Source organism: Ranitomeya imitator, chromosome 6, assembly GCF_032444005.1.
Source record: "Ranitomeya imitator isolate aRanImi1 chromosome 6, aRanImi1.pri, whole genome shotgun sequence".
Lineage (NCBI taxonomy): Eukaryota > Metazoa > Chordata > Amphibia > Anura > Dendrobatidae > Ranitomeya > Ranitomeya imitator.
The window spans coordinates 20,026,407-20,051,761 of record NC_091287.1 but is presented as its reverse complement, the minus strand read 5'-3'; the positions used below and the strand labels follow the sequence as shown (position 1 = coordinate 20,051,761).

Below are 25,355 nucleotides of genomic sequence, written 5' to 3'. Positions count from 1 at the left end.
TGGGCTGACTGATGCCCCTTTCTCCATGGGCCCCACTGCAGCTGCCCTTTAAGCCTCCACCATTCGTACACTCTTGGTCAAGAAGTAAAGAAAAATATGATCGTTTTCCACAGGCAAACTCCCTTTAAAAAAAATCTAAAACAGCGCCACCACTTTACATAGGTTGTGTGTGGTATTGCAGCTCGATCCCATTCACTTCAATGAAGCTAATCTACAATCCCAGACAATAACCTATTGGCATTTGTGGCGCTGTCTCTAGAAGAAAGCAGTTGTATTTTTCTAACTCCTATACAAATTGTAGAATAATATACACAAATAATCTACAGACGCTTCTCACAAAATTAGAATATCATCCAAAAGTGAATTTATTTCAGTTCTTCAATACAAAAAGTGAATCTCCTCTATTCTATAGAGTCATTACACACAGAGTGATCTATTTCACGTGTTTATTTCTGTTAATGTTGATGATTATGGCTTACAGCCAATGAAAACCCAAAAGTCACTAAGTATTTTTTTTTATAAATTCATATTACATTTAGTGTAAAACAACTCCCAAAGGGGCGTGAATACTTTTTATAGGACCGGTTTTCTGACCCCCTCACCTCACAAACCTCTACATTCCATAGGAGCGGGTAATGAGTAACCGCAGGCTTATTCCTTAAGTGGCAATTTCAGCCAAGAATCCACAAAGCGCCGTCATAAATAACCCCAGGTTGATTTATTTTTTACAAAACAGTCAAGAGAAATTTTACATTAAAAAAAAAAAATAATAATAATTTTTTTTTTTTTTTTTTTAAACGAAGTCTTCCAACACCGCTACATGTGAGTATCAGTGAAATATATATTGTATCATCCGCCACATCCATACATTGAATATCTAATCTACGTATATACAGGTAGAGGGTCTCTACAGCTCGGTCTTCAGGAGAATTTGCGCCTTCTTCATGTTTTCGTACACTGGAAGCAAAAAATAGAAAAACCCAATAAAATAACCATAAAGAATAATCTCTTTTGTATCATGACACAAGTGTTAATCTGGGGGCAGCGAGACCTGACCATCGGGTGGTCCCTGGCTGAAGATCTGTAGAAACCCAGAAACTGAGTCTATGGATCCTCTAAACTCATCAACTTTAAAGGTGGTATAAGAAAAAAAAAAAGTTTTGGAACTTTCGAATAAACTTTGACTTTTAGTTCTGACAACTTTTTAAGATCTCTGTTTGCTGTCAGTGAATGGTTTCCATCCAGAGACTTCACTATGGGCATCTAAAACCTCTACCGGGTAAGGCTGCATATAAATAACGACTTTTTAACTAACCTTTCCAGCAGGAGAAAATAATGGTTAGGCGGACTCAGGACCCGGAGAGCAAATATTGGGGGGGAGATATTTCATTTTACTGTTGCTAGTGGAGAGATTTCCAAATATTTAACAGTCCATAGGATAGAAAGTATCTCGTAGTAAATAATAATAGAATTGTAAAATATTTCCATTTTTCAGTTAAAAGAAGTTGCCTGTAATTCCCACTTTTGTCCTCTAGGTGGTGATAATGTATTTTCTAGATTTAAAATATTTTGTAGTTTTGTTGTTTTGTTTTTTCCAGAAATTTAGAAAATGCTCAATATTGAAATGATTGATGGAGCGAGAATCAAATCCAGAGCAATAGCGAACACAGCGGAGAACGTTCTTATTCCGTGTGGAGAAAGTTTGAAAGTTACAAAAACTTCTGTTCTCCTTGGTCTAATAGCAGCAAAAAAAAAGTTTGTAAACTTATTAGTGCACCGCACATATTTATAAAAGGAGATTTGGGGTTAGCTGTAGTGTTCCTGGCCTATTCATAGTGTTGATTAATTTCATGATTTATAGGGAGGTATAGATTAAAGATCGAATATTTAATATTCCTGCTAGTATTGGTGAGTGAATGGGTCAATGTGATTATCTGAGATGTGCAATCCTGAGCTGCTCTTAAATGTAAAGGCCCCTAAAGATACATAATAATATTCTTGTTCCTTGCAGCCCCCACTAGTGGGAGCTCACTATAGATTTATACAGCCACCACTAGAGGGAGCTCACTACATACAGATTTATACAGCCACCACCAGAGGGAGCTCACTACATACAGATTTATACAGTCACCACTAGAGGGAGCTCACTACATACAGATTTATACAGCCACCACTAGAGGGAGCTCACTACATACAGATTTATACAGCCACCACTAGGGGGAGCTCACTACATACAGATTTATACAGTCACCACTAGAGGGAGCTCACTACATACAGATTTATACAGCCACCACTAGAGGGAGCTCACTACATACAGATTTATACAGCCACCACTAGGGGGAGCTCACTACATACAGATTTATACAGTCACCACTAGAGGGAGCTCACTACATACAGATTTATACAGCCACCACTAGAGGGAGCTCACTACATACAGATTTATACAGCCACCACTAGAGGGAGCTCACTACATACAGATTTATACAGCCACCACCAGAGGGAGCTCACTACATACAGATTTATACAGTCACCACTAGAGGGAGCTCACTACATACAGATTTATACAGCCACCACTAGAGGGAGCTCACTACATACAGATTTATACAGTCACCACTAGAGGGAGCTCACTATATACAGATTTATACAGTCGCCACTAGAGGGAGCTCACTACATACAGATTTATACAGCCGCCACTAGAGGGAGCTCACTGCACACATATTTATACAGCCACCACTAGAGGGAGCTCACTGCACACATAGTTATACAGCCACCACTAGAGGGAGCTCACTGCACACATATTTATACAGCCACCACTAGAGGGAGCTCACTGCACACATAGTTATACAGCCACCACTAGAGGGAGCTCACTGCACACATATTTATACAGCCACCACTAGAGGGAGCTCACTGCACACATAATTATACAGCCACCACTAGAGGGAGCTCACTACATACAGATTTATACAGCCACCACTAGAGGGAGCTCACTACATACAGATTTATACAGCCACCACTAGGAGGAGCTCACTGCACACATAATTATACAGCCACCACTAGAGGGAGCTCACTACATACAGATTTATACAGCCACCACTAGAGGGAGCTCACTACATACAGATTTATACAGCCACCACTAGGGGGAGCTCACTACATACAGATTTATACAGTCGCCACTAGAGGGAGCTCACTACATACAGATTTATACAGCCGCCACTAGAGGGAGCTCACTACATACAGATTTATACAGCCACCACCAGAGGGAGCTCACTACATACAGATTTATACAGTCACCACTAGAGGGAGCTCACTACATACAGATTTATACAGCCACCACTAGAGGGAGCTCACTACATACAGATTTATACAGTCACCACTAGAGGGAGCTCACTATATACAGATTTATACAGTCACCACTAGAGGGAGCTCACTACATACAGATTTATACAGCCGCCACTAGAGGGAGCTCACTGCACACATATTTATACAGCCACCACTAGAGGGAGCTCACTGCACACATAGTTATACAGCCACCACTAGAGGGAGCTCACTGCACACATATTTATACAGCCACCACTAGAGGGAGCTCACTGCACACATAATTATACAGCCACCACTAGAGGGAGCTCACTACATACAGATTTATACAGCCACCACTAGAGGGAGCTCACTACATACAGATTTATACAGCCACCACTAGGAGGAGCTCACTGCACACATAATTATACAGCCACCACTAGAGGGAGCTCACTACATACAGATTTATACAGCCACCACTAGAGGGAGCTCACTACATACAGATTTATACAGCCACCACTAGAGGGAGCTCACTACATACAGATTTATACAGCCACCACTAGAGGGAGCTCACTGCACACATTTATACAGCCACCACTAGAGGGAGCTCACTACATACAGATTTATACAGCCACCACTAGAGGGAGCTCACTACATACAGATTTATAACGACACCACTAGAGGGAGCTCACTACATACAGATTTATACAGCCACCACTAGAGGGAGCTCACTGCACACATATTTATACAGCCACCACTAAAAGGAGCCCACTGCACACATTTAAACAGCTGGGATTGAGGGCTGTTATGCGACGTATGTATAGAGCTCCCCCAAGTGGTGGATATCTGATTTTTTTTTTCTCTTATTCTCTTAAGCAGAAATAAGAGGCCGTGCCTCTGAGTATTAGGAACTCGCCCTCATGTGACCAATAATGGAATTGCTACTTACGGAGATCAATGTCATCTGGCTCATATGTGTAACGATGGTTGGAGTACTTCCCAGGAATATCAGCTCTGACTACAAGGGAAGGATCTGTGGAAAAGACACAAAAATACAAAGTTTTTTTGTTGTTTTTTTAAATCTGGCATCTGGTAAATCAGAAAGTTTGATCAAATCTAAAGTGCAACATTTATTTTTGAGATCAACTTCTACTGAGGTATATACACCCCTACAACCAAATTATGGCTATAGTTCCTGTGTCTGAGTCCTGTGTAATCAGAGACAGAGGAGCGACACAAGACGGCAGGATCTGACTACACAGAACAGGTGTATAGAGGGCAAGTAATCTCATCACCAGAGGGAAGTGCTGCTCTGGGGTATAATACAGGATGTAACTCAGGGTCAATAATGTAATGTATGTGCACAGTGACTGCACCAGCAGAATAGTGAGTGCAGCTCTGGAGTATAATACAGGAGGTAACTCAGGATCAGTAATGTAATGTATGTACACAGTGACTGCACCAGCAGAATAGTGAGTGCAGCTCTGGAGTATATTACAGGATGTAACTCAGGATCAGTAATGTAATGTATGTACACAGTGACTGCACCAGCAGAATAGTGAGTGCAGCTCTGGAGTATATTACAGGATGTAACTCAGGATCAGTAATGTAATGTATGTACACAGTGACTGCACCAGCAGAATAGTGAGTGCAGCTCTGGAGTATAATACAGGATGTAACTCAGGATCAGTAATGTAATGTATGTACACAGTGACTGCACCAGCAGAATAGTGAGTGCAGCTCTGGAGTATAATACAGGAGGTAACTCAGGATCAGTAATGTAATGTATGTACACAGTGACTGCACCAGCAGAATAGTGAGTGCAGCTCTGGAGTATATTACAGGATGTAGCTCAGGATCAGTAATGTAATGTATGTACACAGTGACTGCACCAGCAGAATAGTGAGTGCAGCTCTGGAGTATATTACAGGATGTAACTCAGGATCAGTAATGTAATGTATGTACACAGTGACTGCACCAGCAGAATAGTGAGTGCAGCTCTGGAGTATAATACAGGATGTAACTCAGGATCAGTAATGTAATGTATGTGCACAGTGACTGCACCAGCAGAATAGTGAGTGCAGCTCTGGAGTATATTACAGGATGTAACTCAGGATCAGTAATGTAATGTATGTACACAGTGACTGCACCAGCAGAATAGTGAGTGCAGCTCTGGAGTATAATACAGGATGTAACTCAGGATCAGTAATGTAATGTATGTACACAGTGACTGCACCAGCAGAATAGTGAGTGCAGCTCTGGAGTATAATACAGGATGTACCCTCAACCTACTGTCTACTTCCCCACCATCCTGTAGAATGTAAGCCCGCAAGGGCAGGGTCCTCGCCCCTCTGTATCAGTCCGTCATTGTTAGTTTGTTTACTGTATGTGATATTTGTAACTTGTATGTAACCCCTTCTCATGTACAGCACCATGGAATCAATGGTGCTATATAAATAAATAATAATAATAATAATAACTCAGGATCAGTAATGTAATGTATGTACACAGTGACTGCACCAGCAGAATAGTGAGTGCAGCTCTGGGGTATAATACAGGATGTAACTCAGGATCAGTAATGTAATGTATGTACACAGTGACTGCACCAGCAGAATAGTGAGTGCAGCTCTGTGTATAATACAGGATGTAACTCAGGATCAGTAATGTATGTACACAGTGACTGCACCAGCAGAATAGTGAGTGCAGCTCTGGGGTATAATACAGGATGTTACTCAGGATCAGTAATGTAATGTATGTACACAGTGACTGCACCAGCAGAATAGTGAGTGCAGCTCTGGGGTATAATACAGGATGTTACTCAGGATCAGTAATGTAATGTATGTACACAGTGACTGCACCAGCAGAATATTGAGCGCAGCTCTGGAGTATAATACAGGAGGTAACTCAGGATCAGTAATGTAATGTATGTACACAGTGACTGCACCAGCAGAATAGTGAGCGCAGCTCTGGGGTATAATACAGGATGTAACTCAGGATCAGTAATGTAATGTATGTACACAGTGACTGCACCAGCAGAATAGTGAGCGCAGCTCTGGGGTATAATACAGGAGGTAACTCAGGATCAGTAATGTAATGTATGTACACAGTGACTGCACCAGCAGGATAGTGAGTGCAGCTCTGGAGTATAATACAGGATGTAACTCAGGATCAGTAATATTGATCTAGTAAACCTGCCCTGTGATATTACCGGGTTCCTCTGGTTTTCATTACAATCTACTTACCCACAAATACAATCTTCGGCACATACTGTCCATCGAGAACGAGGTTTTTATCTGTGGGGTCATGCTAAAAGACAGAAATATAAATACATTTACTAACACTAATTGTCATTATAGGGGTTGAATATTTTCTCTAAAATAAAAAATAATGTCAAAAGCCTTGACTGAGAATCTCCTCCTGTTTTGTGTATGCAGCACCTGTGCAGACTCATGCATCTCCGCGGTCTTTTCCCTCTTTTATCCCCCTCTGAGCCTCTTCTACCATCTGTATCGGAAAGAGGGAACAGATGTAGCGATGTAACTAGTGACTACAGGATTTGTTTGTAGTCTGTAACCACGGATACACATAAGTCTGTGCAGGAGCTGTAAACTTAAAACAGTAGAATTGTTTTTTTGTTTTTTAAATCAAGGCTATCATTAGAATTGTGTCCGTTTTAGTTATTGCAGTAATTTAAAAGGATGTTGGGAAAGTATACACGCCCTCTAAGCATTAAGTCAAGCTCGAGAGTTTTAAAAATGTTCTGGTCTTGTGGGAAAAATGCTTTCCTTCCAAGATCAAAGGACAAGAAGCTTTGATGGCGTCTCAGTCTCAGGGGCTCCTATAATAGGCGGGAGAGAACGCGATCCTTATCTGGGGCCGAGGAAGGGCCGCTGTCGGCCATTATGTGACCCAGGGACTACAAGGTGTATAGTGTCAGGACAGGACGGCCCTACAAAAGGGTCCGGATACTACAGACCAGCGGCCGTCGATCCAAGTCCGGGATATCAGGCAGGGAGTGGATTCTAAAGTCAATATTTTCTTTATTACATCATCGGAATTTATTTATTAAAATGTAATATATTTGATTTTTACATTCTGTTTGTTAATGTCTCTATTTTTTATAGTGAGTAGAAATGAAATATATCTAACATTTTCTTTTCCTCACTTTCCATCTTCCCTTATTCTTTAACCTACACTGATACATATAAGAAAGTTTTATATATGCAGCTGGTGAAATAAGTATTGAACACCTCTCCAGTTTTCTAAGTAAATATATTTCTAAAAGGTGTTATTGACATGAAATTCTCACCAGATGTCGGTAACAACCCATCTAATCCACACAGGCAAATAAATCACCATAGATGTCAATAAATCATGTGTAATAATGAGAAATGACACAGGAAAAAGTACTGAACACGTTACTGAGATTTATTTAATACTTTGTATGAAAGCCTTTGCTGGTGACAAAGCTTCATGACACCTAATGAATGGAGAAACTAGTTGCAGGCATTGCTCAGGTGGGATTTTGTCCTATTCTTCCATACACACTCTCTTCACATCCTGAAGGTCCCGTGGGATCCTTCTGTGAACTCTGAGCTTTAGTTCCTTCCGTACATTTTCTCTTTGATTCAGGTCAGGTGATCGGTTCGGCCATTCTAGCAGATTTTTTTTTTCTGTGAAACCAATTGTGAGTTTCTTTGGATGTGTGTTTGGGATCATTGTCTTTCTGAAATGTCCTCCCTCGTTTTATCTTCATCATCCTGATAGATGGCAGCAGATTTTTATGAAGAAAGTCTCAGTACATTTGTCCATTCATCCTTCCTTCAATCACATGAAGTTTACCAGTGCCGCATACTGAAAAACAGCCCAACACCACGATGTTCCCGCCTCCACACTTCACTGTTGGTATGGTGTTTTGGGGTTGATATACAGTGCCTTTTGGCCTCCAAACATGGTGTGTATTATGGCATCCAAAGAGTTCAATTTTGGTCTCATCTAAAAAGACCTGTATTCTCCCAGTATTTCACATGTTTGTGGAAATGTCGTTGAGCAAACATTAAATGCACTTGAACATGCTTTTCATTCAGCAATAGACTGTCCTTCATGGAGGTTCCGTGGTGAACGTGCATACAGGCCATGGAGGCTGCGTGGTGAGCGTGCATACAGGCAATGGAGGTTATGTGGTGAGCGTGCATACAGGCGATGGAGGTTATGTGGTGAGCGTGCATACAGGCAATGGAGGTTATGTGGTGAGCGTGCATACAGGCGATGGAGGTTATGTGGTGAGCGTGCATACACGTCATGGAGGTTGCGTGGTGAGCGTGCATACAGGCCATGGAGGTTGTGTGGTGAGCGTGCATACAGGCCATGGAGGTTGCGTGGTGAGCGTGCATACAGGTCATGGAGGTTATGTGGTGAGCGTGCATACACGTCATGGAGGTTGCGTGGTGAGCGTGCATACAGGCCATGGAGGTTGTGTGGTGAGCGTGCATACAGGCCATGGAGGTTGCGTGGTGAGCGTGCATACAGGCCATGGAGGTTGTGTGGTGAGCGTGCATACAGGCCATGGAGGTTGCGTGGTGAGCGTGCATACAGGCCATGGAGGTTATGTGGTGAGCGTGCATACACGTCATGGAGGTTGCGTGGTGAGCGTGCATACAGGCCATGGAGGTTGTGTGGTGAGTGTGCATACAGGCCATGGAGGTTGCGTGGTGAGCGTGCATACAGGCGATGGAGGTTATGTGGTGAGCGTGCACACAGGCGATGGAGGTTATGTGGTGAGCGTGCACACACGTCATGGAGGTTGCGTGGTGAGTGTGCATACAGGTCATGGAGGCTGCATGATGAGCGTGCATACAGGCCATGGAGGTTCCGTGGTGAGCGTGCATACAGGCCATGGAGGTTCCGTGGTGAGCGTGCATACAGGCCATGGAAGTTGCATGGTGAGTGTGCATACAGGCGATGGAGGTTATGTGGTGAGCGTGGATACAGGCCATGGAGGCTGCGTGGTGAGCGTGCATACAGGTCATGGAGGCTGTGTGGTGAGCGTGCATACAAGCCATGGAGGCTGCGTGGTGAGCGTGCATACAGGTCATGGAGGCTGTGCGGTGAGCGTGCATACAGGCCATGGAGGTTGCGTGGTGAGCGTGCATACAGGTCATGGAGGCTGTGCGGTGAGCGTGCATACAGGCCATGGAGGTTATGTGGTGAGCGTGCATACACGTCATGGAGGTTACGTGGTGAGTGTGCATACAGGCCATGGAAGTTGCATGGTGAGCGCGCATACAGGCCATGGAGGTTATGTGGTGAGCATGCATACAGGCCATGGAGGCTGCGTGGTGAGCGTGCATACAGGCCATGGAGGTTGCGTGGTGAGTGTGCATACAGGCCATGGAGGTTGCGTGGTGAGTGTGCATACAGGTCATGGAGGCTGTGCGGTGAGCGTGCATACAGGCCATGGAGGCTGTGTGGTGAGTGTGCATACAGGCCATGGAGGTTGAGTGCATTACTTATAGCTTTCTTTTAAACAATTGTTCCTACTGATTTCAGGTCTTTCTGTTGCTCTCCTCAGATTGTCGTTGGCTCTTGGAAAACTCTTCTGATAATTCTTTTCACTCCTCTGAGTGAAATTTAAGAGGGAGTACCTGGTCAGGGTCTGTTTTATGGTGAAATTGTTTTCTTTCCACTTCCAAATTATGACCACAACAAAGCTTGTTGGAACCTTCAGTAGATTAGACCGTTTTCTGTAACGAATGCCATCACTATGTTTTTGCAACAATAAGGTTGCAAAGGTCTTGAAACAGCTCACAGGATTTTCCCATCCTGAGATGTTTCTTGTGTGGCACCTTAGTAATGAGACACCTTTTTATAGACCTCAGTTGCACCAGCTGATATGGTAGGCACGGCACTGTATAAGGAACGTGCCTCCGATTGCAGAGCCCTTAAGGGATAGCTAGGTGGGAAAACTGTGCAGTGCCCAATTCCCCCCTCCCACTACCTCCCCAGGTGAGGTCATGATTGGGACGCCCAGCGGACCAACCGGGGAGAAGAGGGGAGTCTGGCCACACGCTCAGGAGTTAAATGCTAGTGACGGGACCAAGTTCTCCCTCTTTCTCCCCGGCTGAACCTTGGAAGCTGTTGTATATTACTTGTTGCGTTGTTCTTTCTTCATGTGTGTATTATTTTTTTCCCTGTGTCATTTCTCATTATTACACATAATTTATGGATATCTATGGTGATTTCCTTCCTGTGTGGATTGGATGGATTGTTACTGACATCTGGTTAGAATTTCATGTCAGATAGCACCTTTAGAAATAGATTTACTTGTATATTCTCTCATGTACTGTAGCATTGGTGTAATTCTCTGATATAACTGTCATTTAGATTTCCAATTACAGTTACAGCATCACCTGAACAAGGTGATTTGTAGCTTCTGTTACTTTTATGCTTTGATACATTTAAGATTCATGGAAATTATACATTTATTTCCTTTATTAGAAAGGATTTTTCTTAAATGTATAATTAACACTGCTGCTATTACAACTATGATTATTACTCTTCTTATTGCTGCTTTTTGCAAGAACAGCACTACAACTTCTATCATTACCACAACTACTATTCCTATTATTACTAACATTATTATCATTATTACTACTTCTACAAGTACTACCATTACTACTACTACTACCACTACTATTACTACTACTACCACTACTATTACTACTACCACTACTATTACTACTACAACCACTACTATTACTACTACTACCACTACTATTACTACTACCACTACTATTACTACTACAACCACTACTATTACTACTACTACCACTACTATTACTACTACAACCACTACTATTACTACTACTACCACTACTATTACTACTACAACCACTACTATTACTACTACTACCACTACTATTACTACCACAACCACTACTATTACTACTACTACCACTACTATTACTACTACAACCACTACTATTACTGTTACTACTACCACTACTATTACTACTACCACTACTATTACTACTACAACCACTACTATTACTACTACTACCACTACTATTACTACTACTACCACTACTATTACTGTTACTACTACCACTACTATTACTACTACTACCACTACTATTACTACTACAACCACTACTATTACTACTACTACCACTACTATTACTACTACAACCACTACTATTACTACTACTACCACTCCTATTACTACTACAACCACTACTATTACTACTACAACCACTACTATTACTACTACTACCACTACTATTACTACAACTACTACTATTACTACAACAACCACTACTATTACTACAACTACTACTATTACTACTACTACCACTATTACTACTACTACCACTACTATTACTGCTACTACCACTACTATTACTACCACACCACTATTACTACTACAACCACTACTATTACTACAACCACTACTATTACTACCACTACTATTACTACTACAACTACTACTATTACTATAACTACTACTATTACTACTACTACCACTACTATTACTACTACAACCACTACTATTACTATAACTACTACTATTACTACTACTACCACTACTATTACTACTACTACCACTACTATTACTACTACAACCACTACTATTACTACAACTACTACTATTACTACTACAACCACTACTATTACTACTACTACCACTACTATTACTACTACAACCACTACTATTACTACTACTACCACTACTATTACTACTACTACCACTACTATTACTACAACTACTACTATTACTACTACTACCACTAGTATTACTACTACAACCACTACTATTACTACAACTACTACTATTACTACTACTACCACTAGTATTACTACTACAACCACTACTATTACTACAACTACTACTATTACTACTACTACCACTACTATTACTACAACTACTACTATTACTACTACTACCACTACTATTACTACAACTACTACTATTACTACTACTACCACTAGTATTACTACTACAACCACTACTATTACTACTACAACCACTACTATTACTACAACTACTACTATTACTACTAGTATTACTACTACAACCACTACTATTACTACAACTACTACTATTACTACTACTACCACTACTATTACTACTACTACCACTACTATTACTACTACTATTACTACTACTACCACTACTATTACTACTACTACAACCACTACTATTACTACTATTACTACTACTACCACTAGTATTACTACTACAACCACTACTATTACTATAACTACTACTACTACTACCACTACTATTACTACTACAACCACTACTATTACCACTACAACCACTACTATTACTACTACTACCACTACTATTACTACTACTACCACTACTATTACTACTACAACTACTACTATTACTACTACTACCACTACTATTACTACTACTACCACTACTATTACTACTACCACTACTATTACTACTACAACCACTACTATTACTACTACAACCACTACTATTACTACTACTACCACTACTATTACTACAACTACTACTATTACTACAACAACCACTACTATTACTACAACTACTACTATTACTACTACTACCACTACTATTACTACTACAACCACTACTATTACTACTACAACCACTACTATTACTACAACTACTACTATTACTACTACTACCACTACTATTACTACTACTACCACTATTACTACTACTACCACTACTATTACTACTACTACCACTACTATTACTACAACTACTACTATTACTACTACTACCACTAGTATTACTACTACAACCACTACTATTACTACAACCACTACTATTACTACAACTACTACTACTAGTATTACTACTACAACCACTACTATTACTACTACTACCACTACTATTACTACTACTACCACTACTATTACTACAACCACTACTACTACCACTACTATTACTACTACTACCACTACTATTACTACAACAACTACTACTATTACTACTACTACCACTACTATTACTACAACTACTACTATTACTACTACTACCACTAGTATTACTACTACAACCACTACTATTACTACTACAACCACTACTATTACTACAACTACTGCTATTACTACTACTACCACTAGTATTACTACTACAACCACTACTATTACTACAACTACTACTATTACTACTACAACCACTACTATTATTACTACTTCCACTACTATTACTACTACTACCACTATTATTACTACTACAACCACTACTATTACTACAACTACTACTACTAGTATTACTACTACTACCACTACTATTACTACTACTACCACTACTATTACTACTACTACCACTACTATTACTACTACAACCACTACTATTACTACTACCACTACTATTACTACTACTATCACTACTATTACTACAACTACTACTATTACTACTACTACCACTAGTATTACTACTACAACCACTACTATTACTACTACAACCACTACTATTACTACAACTACTACTATTACTACTACAACTACTACTATTACTACTACTACTACTAGTATTACTGCTACTACAACCACTACTATTACTACTACAACCACTACTATTACTACAACTACTACTAGTATTACTACTACTACCACTACTATTACTACTACTACCACTACTATTACTACAACTACTACTATTACTACTACTACTACCACTAGTATTACTACTACAACCACTACTACTACTACAATCACTACTATTACTACTACAACCACTACTATTACTACTACAACCACTACTATTACTACTACTATTACTACTACCACTACTATTACTACTACTACCACTACTATCACTACTACTACCACTACTATTACTACTACAACCACTAATATTACTACTACAACCACTACTATTACTACTACAACCACTACTATTACTACAACCACTACTATTACTACAACTACTACTATTACTACTACTACCACTACTATTACTACTACAACTACTACTATTACTACTACTACCACTACTATTACTACAACTACTACTACTACTACCACTACTATTACTACTACCACTACTATTGCTACTACAACCACTAATATTACTACTACAACCACTACTATTACTACTACTACCACTACTATTACTACTACAACCACTACTATTACTACAACCACTACTATTACTACTACTACCACTACTATTACTACTACAACAACCACTATTATTACTACTACAACCACTACTATTACTACTACCACTACTATTACTACTACAACCACTACTATTACTACTACAACCACTACTATTACTACTACTACTATTACTACTACTACTATTACTACTACAACCACTACTATTACTACAACTACTACTATTACTACTACTACCACTACTATTACTACAACTACTACTATTACTACCACTACTACTACTATTACTACTACAACCACTACTATTACTACTACTACTATTACTACTACAACTACTACTATTACTACTACAACCACTACTATTACTACTACTACCACTACTATTACTACTACAACAACCACTATTATTACTACTACAACCACTACTATTACTACAACTACTACTATTACTACTACTACTACTACCACTACTATTACTACTACAACCACTACTATTACTACTACTACTATTACTACTACAACTACTACTATTACTACTACTACCACTACTATTACTACTACTACCACTACTATTACTACAACTACCACTACTATTACTACTACAACCACTACTATTACTACAACTACTACTATTACTACAACTACTACTACCACTACTATTACTACTACAACCACTACTATTACTACTACAACCACTACTATTACTACTACCACTAGTATTACTACTACTACCACTACTATCACTACAACTGCTACTATTACTGCTACTACCACTAGTATTACTACTACAACCACTACTATTACTACTACAACCACTACTATTACTACTACAACCACTACTATTACTACAACTACTACTATTACTACTACTACCACTAGTATTACTACTACAACCACTACTATTACTACTACTACCACTATTACTACTACTACCACTACTATTACTACTACTACCACTACTATTACTACTACTACCACTACTATTACTACTACTGCCACTACTATTACTACTACAACCACTACTATTACTACTACAACCACTACTATTACTACTACAACCACTACTATTACTACAACTACTACTATTACTACTACTACCACTAGTATTACTACTACAACCACTACTATTACTACTACTACCACTATTATTACTACTACAACCACTACTATTACTACTACTACCACTACTATTACTACTACTACCACTACTATTACTACTACTACCACTACTATTACTACAACTACTACTACTACTACTACCACTACTATTACTACTACCACTACTATTACTACTACTACCACTACTATTACTACTACTACCACTACTATTACTACTACTACCACTACTATTACTACTACTACCACTACTATTACTACAACTACTACTACTACTACAACCACTACTATTACTACAACTACTACTATTGCTACTACAACCACTAATATTACTACTACAACCACTACTATTACTACTACTACCACTACTATTACTACTACAACCACTACTATTACTACAACCACTACTATTACTACTACAATCACTACTATTACTACTACAACCACTACTATTACTACTACTACCACTACTATCAGTACTACAACCACTACTATTACTACTACTACCACTACTATCAGTACTACAACCACTACTATTACTACTACAACTACTACTATTACTACTATTACTACTACAACCACTACTATTACTACTACAACCACTACTATTACTACTACAACCACTACTACTATTACTACTACAACCATTACTATTCCTACAACCACTACTATTACTACTACTACCACTACTATTACTACTACAACCACTACTATCAGTACTACAACCACTACTATTACTACTACTACCACTACTATTACTACTACTATTACTACTATTACTACAACTACTACTATTACTACTACTACCACTACTATTACTACTACTATTACTACTATTACTACTACAACCACTACTATTACTACTACAACCACTACTACTATTACTACTACAACCACTACTATTACTACAACCACTACTATTACTACTACTACCACTACTATTACTACTACAACCACTACTATTACTACTACAACCACTACTATTACTACTACCACTACTATTACTACTACAACCACTACTATTACCACTACTATTACTACTACAACCACTACTATTACTACTACAACCACTACTATTACTACTACCACTACTATTACTACTACAACCACTACTATTACTACTACAACCACTATTATTACTACTACAACCACTACTACTATTACCTTTAGCACCACTGCTACTATTATTACTGTTACTTCCACCACTATTATTATATCCTTATACTATTTGTATTGTTCACATCTGTGTAGTTGGATACATCAGAAGCCTCTGTGACATTCTTGCATTACTATATCCCTCTGTGGAATCCATTGGAGACCACCCAGCACGGCTGATATCCAACGTATGATGGATCCGCCACTCTCTCGTGGATTCTTCTATGAATGTTAGGGCAGCACGGTGGCTCAGTGGTTAGCATTGTAGCCTTGCAGCGCTGGAGTCCTGGGTTCTAATCCCACCCAGGACAACATCTGCAAAGAGTTTGTATGTTCTCTCCGTGTTTGCGTGGGTTTCCTCCGGGCACTCTGGTTTCCTCCCACATTCCAAAGACATACTGGTAGGAATTCTAGATTGTGAGCCCCAAAGGGGACAGTGATGATAATGTGTGCAAACTGTAAAGCGCTGCGGAATATGTTAGCGCTATATAAAAATAAAGATTATTATTATTAAATCTAAAACACCGAGGTGAATGGAGTTTAATGTGTAACTGAACATTTACAAAACTTTCGCCAAAAAAGTTTGAAGTTTTGATTGGTCGGTGTCAGGGGGCCGAGTCGCTAAAGCAAAGGGGCTGAAGTCTGCCAAGACCGAATATGGGGCTCAATAGAAACTCTGAGATTGTCTTCAGTCTCAGGGAGGAGCTGCACTTGTCGAAAGATTCATTTTAATTAGCCTCAGACCCCCAATAATTACAACTCCTGAAACTTTTCTGGAAGTCTAGACAAGACACACTTTAGCCATGCCTGGTCTAATTAGATCACATGTGTGTGTATAGAATATATATATATTAGGCTGTTTTTTTTCTTACTTACAATAACATTGAGGAGTACGAAGCTTTCTGCAATTTTCTGAATTCCCTTGTGATCGGAAAATACTTTCTTCAGGGCTGTAAGAAGTAATCAGATTTCCTAATGTATTAATTGATATCATATATGAGTGTCTTATTCATATAATTACTGGTTTCTTCTAAATATTCCCACAGCACGGTCACCAGTAACTTCTACAGCTAAAAAGTCGTTCAGAGAAACACAATAAGTCTGTCTGTGTGCAGTCACCACCAGGGGGAGCTCAGGAGCTGGCTGCATACTGAATTCCCATTGAACCGCATACTAACCCCGTATGCGGGAAGTTTATCATTCCTAATTTTTATTTTTTTTACTTGTATATCATATATAATTATTAATTCGATTGATTTCCCTTTTGTTCATTCGCTTTGTAAACTAATAAAAAAAAAAAACATAAGCTATTAACACTTCTACTGACTTTTTCTTCCTTTGTAGATTTTATTTCACCCCTGCCTAAAACTTTTGCACGGTGCTGTAACGCATCAGTCTTACCTTGAGAGTGTGGGCAATCTTCCCGGTGGTTAATGACCATCAAAGGTTTGTTTCTGTGATAAGAGGGAGATATTAAGTTAATTTTCAGTAAGAAAAATGCAAATTATTTAATTTATTTTTTTTTTTTAAATAGTTATAGTTTTACGATTAGAAAAAAATCTGTAAGCAGTCTGGTTTTCTGGTAGATCAGGTGCCATATAGGATGAGGCGGACGCCTGCGTCTTCTCGTATTCGGAGCCCTATGTGATCCCGCCTGGACTCCTGATATAAGTCCGCACTATGACAATGTGGCGCTAGGTGGCGCTCTAGATCCCTGACCGGTGCAGTCATCTCCCGCCGCTGCCGGATACTCACCCGTTCTTGGCTTTGAACAGCGCTTCCTCATACGTCTGCACCCAGTCAAGGTTGTCGCCCCACCCTGCAGGGAGAGGAAGAACGTTATCTGCCATTGTGCACTTAGCGCCTGCATCATGCACCGCGAAACACTGACGTCAATTAGAGGAACGCTTCTACAGAATTCAGTATTGGAAGGGTTAATGAGATTAGAAAAGGTTTTTTTTTTTTTCAGAAACGGCTCCACCCTTCCCTGCAGGCTGTATCTGGTATTGCAGCTCAGTCCTATTAATCTAGCAGTGGATTGTCAGTGGTTGCAGGGGACACCATAGCGTAGTGATATCACCAGCCTAGCAACCTGGATTACACGGGGTTCGTTATTTCAAGAAGGGGTCCAGGATGGGGACATTATACCAGGAAGGGACCCAGGATGGAGGACATTATACCAGGAAGGGGCCCAGGATGGGGACATTATACCAGGAAGGAGCCCAGGATAGGGACATTATACCAAGAAGGGACCCAGGATGGGGGACATTATACCAGGAAGGGGCCCAGGATGTGGGACATTATACCAGGAAGGGGCCCAGGATGTGGGACATTATACCAGGAAGGGGCCCAGAATGGGGGACATTATACCAGGAAGGGGCCCAGGATGGGGACATTATACCAGGAAGGAGCCCAGGATGGGGACATTATACCAGGAAGGAGCCCAGAATGGGGGACATTATACCAAGAAGGGACCCAGGATGGGGGACATTATACCAGGAAGGGGCCCAGGATGTTGGACATTATACCAGGAAGGAGCCCAGGATGTGGGACATTATACCAGAAAGGGGCCCAGAATGGGGGACATTATACCAGGAAGGGGCCCAGGATGGGAGACATTATACCAGAAAGGGGCCCAGAATGGGGGACGTTATACCAGGAAGGAGCCCAGGATGGGGGACATTATACCAGGAAGGAACCCAGAACATTATACCAGGAAGGGGCCCAGGATGGGGGACATTATACCAGGAAGGAGCTCAGAATGGGGGACATTATACCAGGAAGGGTCCCAGGATGGGGACATTATACCAGGAAGGGTCCCAGGATGGGGAACATTATACCAGGAAGGGTCCCAGGATGGGGACATTATACCAGGAAGGGGCCCAGGATTGGGGACATTATACCAGGAAGGGTCCCAGGATGGGGAACATTATACCAGGAAGGGTCCCAGGATGGGGACATTATACCAGGAAGCGGCCCAGGATGTGGGACATTATACCAGGAAGGGTCCCAGGATGGGGACATTATACCAGGAAGGGACCCAGGATGGGGGACATTATACCAGGAGAGGGCCCCAGGATGGGGGACATTATACCAGGAAGGGGCCCAGGATGGGGGACATTATACCAGGAAGGAGCTCAGAATGGGGGACATTATACCAGGAAGGGGCCCAGAATGGGGGACATTATACCAGGAAGGGACCCAGGATGGGGGACATTATACCAGGAAGGAGCTCAGAATGGGGGACATTATACCAGGAAGGGTCCCAGGATGGGGACATTATACCAGGAAGGGTCCCAAGATGGGGTCATTATACCAGGAAGGAGCCCAGGATTGGGACATTATACCAGGAAGGGTCCCAGGATGGGGAACATTATACCAGGAAGGGTCCCAGGATGGGGACATTATACCAGGAAGGGGCCCAGGATGTGGGACATTATACCAGGAAGGGTCCCAGGATGGGGACATTATACCAGGAAGGGCCCAGGATGGGGACATTATACCAGGAAGGGCCCAGGATGGGGGACATTATACCAGGAAGGGCCCCAGGATGGGGGACATTATACCAGGAAGGGGCCCAGGATGGGGGACATTATACCAGGAAGGGGCCCAGAACGGTGGGCATAATACCAGGAAGGGGCCCAGAACGGGGGGCATTATACCAGGAAGGGGCCCAGAACGGGGGGCATTATACCAGGAAGGGGCCCAGGATGGGGGACATTATACCAGGAAGGGGCCCAGAATGGGAGACATTGTAATACGAAGGGGGTCACTATACTAGGAAGAAATCCACGATGGGGGACATTATACAAGGATGGGGGACATTATTACAGGAAGGAGCCCAGGACAGGTGATATTATATTAGGAAGGGGTCCAGGATCGGGGACATAATATCAGGAAGTTGCCCAGGATAGGGGGGGCATTATTACTGTAAGGGGCCCTGATTGGGGACATTACATCAGGATCAGAGACATTGTTACAGGAAGGGGCCCCAAGCCTGGTGATATTTTACAGGAAGGTGCCCAGGATATTATTACCGAAAGAGGTTAGGAAGGATGACATTATTACAAGAAGGGGACACTATTACATGGAGGGTGAACACACAAGTCTTTATAGGATCTAGAACGTTACAAAGACCCTTACATCTGACCAACAGGAAGGTGGGGGCACAGGTCCCCATTTTGCAGCGAGGCCGGTGGGACTCTAGTTATGCCACAGTCTGGATCCCTGCCCTGGATTATGGGTGCAACCTTGGCAGAGTCACACACTTTAAATCACAGGAGGCTTACAGATGTAGCAGAGCTGAATTTGTCTGGAGCCATACAGTGGATGTTCAGGTGCAGCAGTATTAGGCCATGTTCACACAGTGCGTTTTTTACCGCGGAACCGCGGCGGTTTTGCCGCTGCGGTTCCGCAGCTGTTTTCCATGCAGGGTACAGTACACTGTACCCTATGGAAAACAGGACACACTGTGCACATGGTCCGGAAATTGTTAAAAAAAAGCCGCGCTGAATAGCTCCCGGAAAAAAGAAGGAGCATGTCAATTCTTTTTCCGGAGCCGCAGCGGTTCTGCACCCATAGACCTCCATTGTGAGGTCCAAACCGCAGTAAAACCCGCAGATCAAAAATATATCTGCGGGTTTTACTGCGATTTGATGTGCAGAACCGCTGCAGCAGGAAGTGCGGGGAGCGGGCGGAAGTGCGTGGGCGGAGTGTGGCTGCCCCCCCCGTGTTCCGATCCCGCCCCCCCGTGCTCCGATGCCCCCCCCCAGTGCTCCGATGCCCCCCCCCAGTGCTCTGATGCCCCCCCCGTGCCCTAATCTCCCCCCCTTATACTCACCCGGCGTCCCGGTGTCCGTCCGGCCGTCTTCTCCCTGGGCGCCGCCATCTTGCAAAATGGCGGGCGCATGCGCAGTGCGCCCGCCGAATCTGCCGGCCGGCAGATTCGTTCCAAAGTGCATTTTGATCACTGAGATATAACCTATCTCAGTGATCAAAATAAAAAAATAGTAAATGACACCCCCCCCCCTTTGTCACCCCCATAGGTAGGGACAATAAAAAAAATAAAGATTTTTTTTTTTTTTTTTTTCACTAAGGTTAGAATAGGGGTAGGGGTAGGGTTAGGGGTAGGGTTAGGGGTAGGGTTAGGGTTAGGGGTAGGGTTAGGGTTAGGGTTAGGGTTAGGGGTAGGGTTAGGGTTAGGGGTAGGGTTAGGGGTAGGGTTAGGGTTAGGGGTAGGGTTAGGGGTAGGGTTAGGGTTAGGGGTAGGGTTAGGGGTAGGGGTAGGGTATTTTCAGCCATTTTAACCCTAAAAAAATTCCTAGAAAACACACAGACTCTGGCTAGAAAACTGCATCAAAAAAACGCATCAAAAAACGCATCAAAAAACGCATCAAAAACGGACCAAAAAAGGACCAAAAAAAGGACCTGCGTTTTCTGCCAAGAGCTGCAGTTTTTTAAAAAACAGTCAGGAAAAAAAAAGGATGGAAATCCTGAACGTGTGAACATACCCTTAAAACGACAGCATGAAATATTGTGCGCAGAATGCTTTCACTGTTATGTCTAGTGCAGGTTCTGGGGAGGGGGTCACAACACTTCCTCACCTGGGGTCCTGCCTAAAAGGTGAAGATTTAGTTCTCCTTTAAACTTGGTAAATGTAGCAGAGCTAAGATGGTCAGGAGCGTAATATGTGAATTGTAAATGTATCCGCGCTGAATCTGCGAGATGAATCCCAGTTCTGTCATTCCGGGTGCAGGTTTGGAGGAGGGATGCGGGATGGGGGGCATGGGCTGCATTTCACGTTGCTCGTCCCCCTGTCGCCCTGCACTGAGCATAGCATATAGGCATAGTGGGTTGTTGGACGGCTCCTTTAAGCTGGTAAAATGCAGTGAAGATGAGTTTGTCAGATGTTATGTGCACAGACAGTATTGTCCAGGGGCCTCTGTACGCCAGGGAAGGCATCAAACATGGCCCTCTGCTCCGGACACGGTGCGCTCTGAATAACAACTTCAGCTCTGCTTCATCTGTGAGGACATGAGACAATCTGCCAGCTTTGCATTGAGGCATTGTCATGTATTTTACCTCTGGAGAGAGTCTGAGGTTTGGCCTTTTCGGGCTTCGTTTTGGGGGGCACATCCTTGGCCAGCGAGAGTGAGGTAGCGACAATGACAAGAACCACGGACTTCATTCCGGTCTTCATGATGATTGCTGGGAAGAAGAGCACAATACAGTCAGCCTGGCGGGGTCTAGTGGGCTTGTAGGGTTAGAACTGTGCCTCTATGGCATGGGAATAGTCTCCTCCTGTTCCTCAGGGGCGGAGCTAATGTTACAAGAGTGAAAGAGGCAGTTCCGAGGGGGCGAGTCCTCCTCAGCTCCGCCCACGAGGAACAGAGCTGTGATACTCCGCCCCAGAGCAGCCATTCTTTACCCATTACACAATGTTTCTACCATAGAACCCAGATCAGAAACTAAGGTGATACAATGTAACTAAATACTAAAGAAAGCCCCCTGTAATGATCTGTACTTCATTACCAGTCACAGAGGACAGTCATCCAGCTCTCTCATATGAACTAGATATTGTACAGGAAGCTAGGAAAGCTGGGTGACCACCATTATATCTGTCCAAGAGATTGTGACCAAACTCCTAAAGATCTAGCTATACAGTAAAATCCGAGTGTAACATTGTACAATGAGAGTTGTAGGAAAGCTGGGTGACAACCATTACAACTCACATAACGATAGTCACCCAACTTTCCCAGACCTCTAAATGGTAATCATGAAAAGTTATACACTAAAATGAAGGTATATAACTTTATAACAGACAGTGGGGAGCCTAGGAAAGCTGGGTGACAACTAATACAACGCCCGTAAAGACTTCTGCTCACTTTTTAAACTTATGAATAGCAAATCTCTTGAATTATACAGTAATATTAGAATGTATCACTGTGTAATGGGAAGTCTGGAACCTAGGAAAGCTGGGTGACAACCATTACATCTCACGTAGGGATCGTCACCCAACTGTTCAAAAACTTTGAATGAAAAATTGTTTCAGTTATAGAGTGAACCAAGAATGGATCTCTGTATAATAGACAGTCAGGAGCATAGGAAAGCTGGGTGACAACCATCACATCTAACATAAGCATTGTCAGCCAACTTTTCTAGACCTCTGAATGGCAAACCTGTCTGGTATACAGTACATGAGTGTATATCAGTTTATAATGGTCTGTCAGAAGCCTAGAAAAGCTGTGTGTCAACTAGTACAGCTCCAATAGAGATTAATACTCACCTTTTTGGACCCTTAAATGGCAAATTGTAGTTAAGCAGTGATATGAGAGTGTGCACATTATAATGGACAGTCATGAAAGCTGGATGACAAATTAAATGGGAAAGCTGGGTGATGACTAAAACAGCTCTCATAGGGATTGTCACCCAGCTTTCCTAGATGTTTAATACTAGGCTTGTTTAGCTATGCAACAATATGATAGTTTTCATTGTACAATGGACAGTTAGGAGCCCAGAAAAGCTGAGTGACCATCATTATCTTGATCATAAAGATTGTCACCCAACTTTTCCATACACCTGAATGGGAAATCTGTCTAGCTATATAATAAAGTGACAGCATATCATTATACGATGGATATTCCTAAAGTTTAGTGACCACTATTACAATGCCAATAGAGATGGCTACTCAGCTTTTTTACACCCCTGAATGGCAAATTGGTCAGTCATAGGGACCATTGCATTGATGCAAACCTTTACAAGACCCCAAAATGGTAAGTCTGCCCAGTTATGCAGTGAAATGGAACGATACCATCAGCTGACAACCCTTGCACGAACTGATGACGAAAGTATCGGTTGTCACCCAGCTTTCTTAGAAACTGATAGGACTAAAAATTATTTTTAACCCCCAAAAATGTCAGACACCAGGACTTTCTGCCATGCACAATTTTCCTCCTGGAACGTGAATTCCAGACATCCTGATCCGTGAGCGCACCTGCTGAGTAAATTTAATATGCTGCTAATTAAATGCCAGTCTCCATGGCAACCTAGAACTAATGTATCCAGGAGAGAACTAGAATCGCTTCTTTGTATCAGATCTCGTTCCGGGACAGTAAACGACTGTTACTTCCAGCAGTTTCTGCATTAATTGCGGTAACTTAATACTAAGTCCCCGAAAGAATGAGACAATTGAATGGCAGCGACTCACCTGCTCTCCGGTGCCAGGGATGGGATACAGCGTCCGATACCTGGCGGAGCTCACCTGGCTATATATACTCACCTGGGCACACCTGTCCACGCCCCTCATCTCCATATGAACGCCGTGTACACTAACCTCATTATTACAGGGGATGGACACTCCCTCGAAGCCCAGGAATCTCTGCAGGGAGAGATTTGCCCTAAGGCTGATTTGTCCTTGTGCGATTGGATACACGACTGTGAGCGTAGAGGCCGTATACTGCCGTCACTACACGGATTCATATACTGGCCATTGTCAAAGGGCTCCGCACCCAGGAATGATGGCAAAGACCCCCGGAGGTCAGCTGCAATGTAACCAGTAAGCGTTCCATTATCCTGCAGCGCCTCCGCAGGGGAGATGAAGTATTACACAGCGCCCCATCATCTCTAGGTGATAACTGTGTTACGGTATGTGCACGCAGAAATTCTTCAAATCCTCCTCGAAA

The 25,355-nt window shown here is 42.0% G+C and overlaps 1 protein-coding gene across 1 annotated transcript; it reads right to left on the bottom strand.

Annotated features, from left to right (window-relative positions):
* Positions 1–347: 347 nt before the first annotated feature.
* LOC138641695 (anterior gradient protein 2-A-like) lies at positions 348–24,985 on the bottom strand. The gene is made up of 8 exons (XM_069729288.1): positions 24,881–24,985; positions 22,756–22,881; positions 18,430–18,493; positions 18,076–18,128; positions 17,551–17,624; positions 6,537–6,600; positions 4,244–4,327; positions 348–957 (listed from the first exon to the last, which is right to left on the bottom strand). The coding sequence occupies exons 2-8, from the start codon at positions 22,871–22,873 to the stop codon at positions 908–910; spliced, it is 507 nt and encodes a 168-aa protein (XP_069585389.1). The 5' UTR covers positions 22,874–22,881; positions 24,881–24,985; the 3' UTR covers positions 348–907.
* Positions 24,986–25,355: the final 370 nt, after the last annotated feature.

What these genes read in the sequence shown, in the direction of transcription:
- LOC138641695 (XM_069729288.1), bottom strand. Translation starts at nt 22,873, where the DNA reads ATGAAGACCGGAATGAAGTCCGTGGTTCTTGTCATTGTCGCTACCTCA. An exon ending in CTGTTCAAAGCCAAGAACGG is followed by an intron (nt 18,129 to 18,429) that starts GTGAGTATCCGG and finishes CTCTTATCACAG; the next exon opens with AAACAAACCTTTGATGGTCA. An exon ending in AGATTGCCCACACTCTCAAG is followed by an intron (nt 17,625 to 18,075) that starts GTAAGACTGATG and finishes TACTTCTTACAG; the next exon opens with CCCTGAAGAAAGTATTTTCC.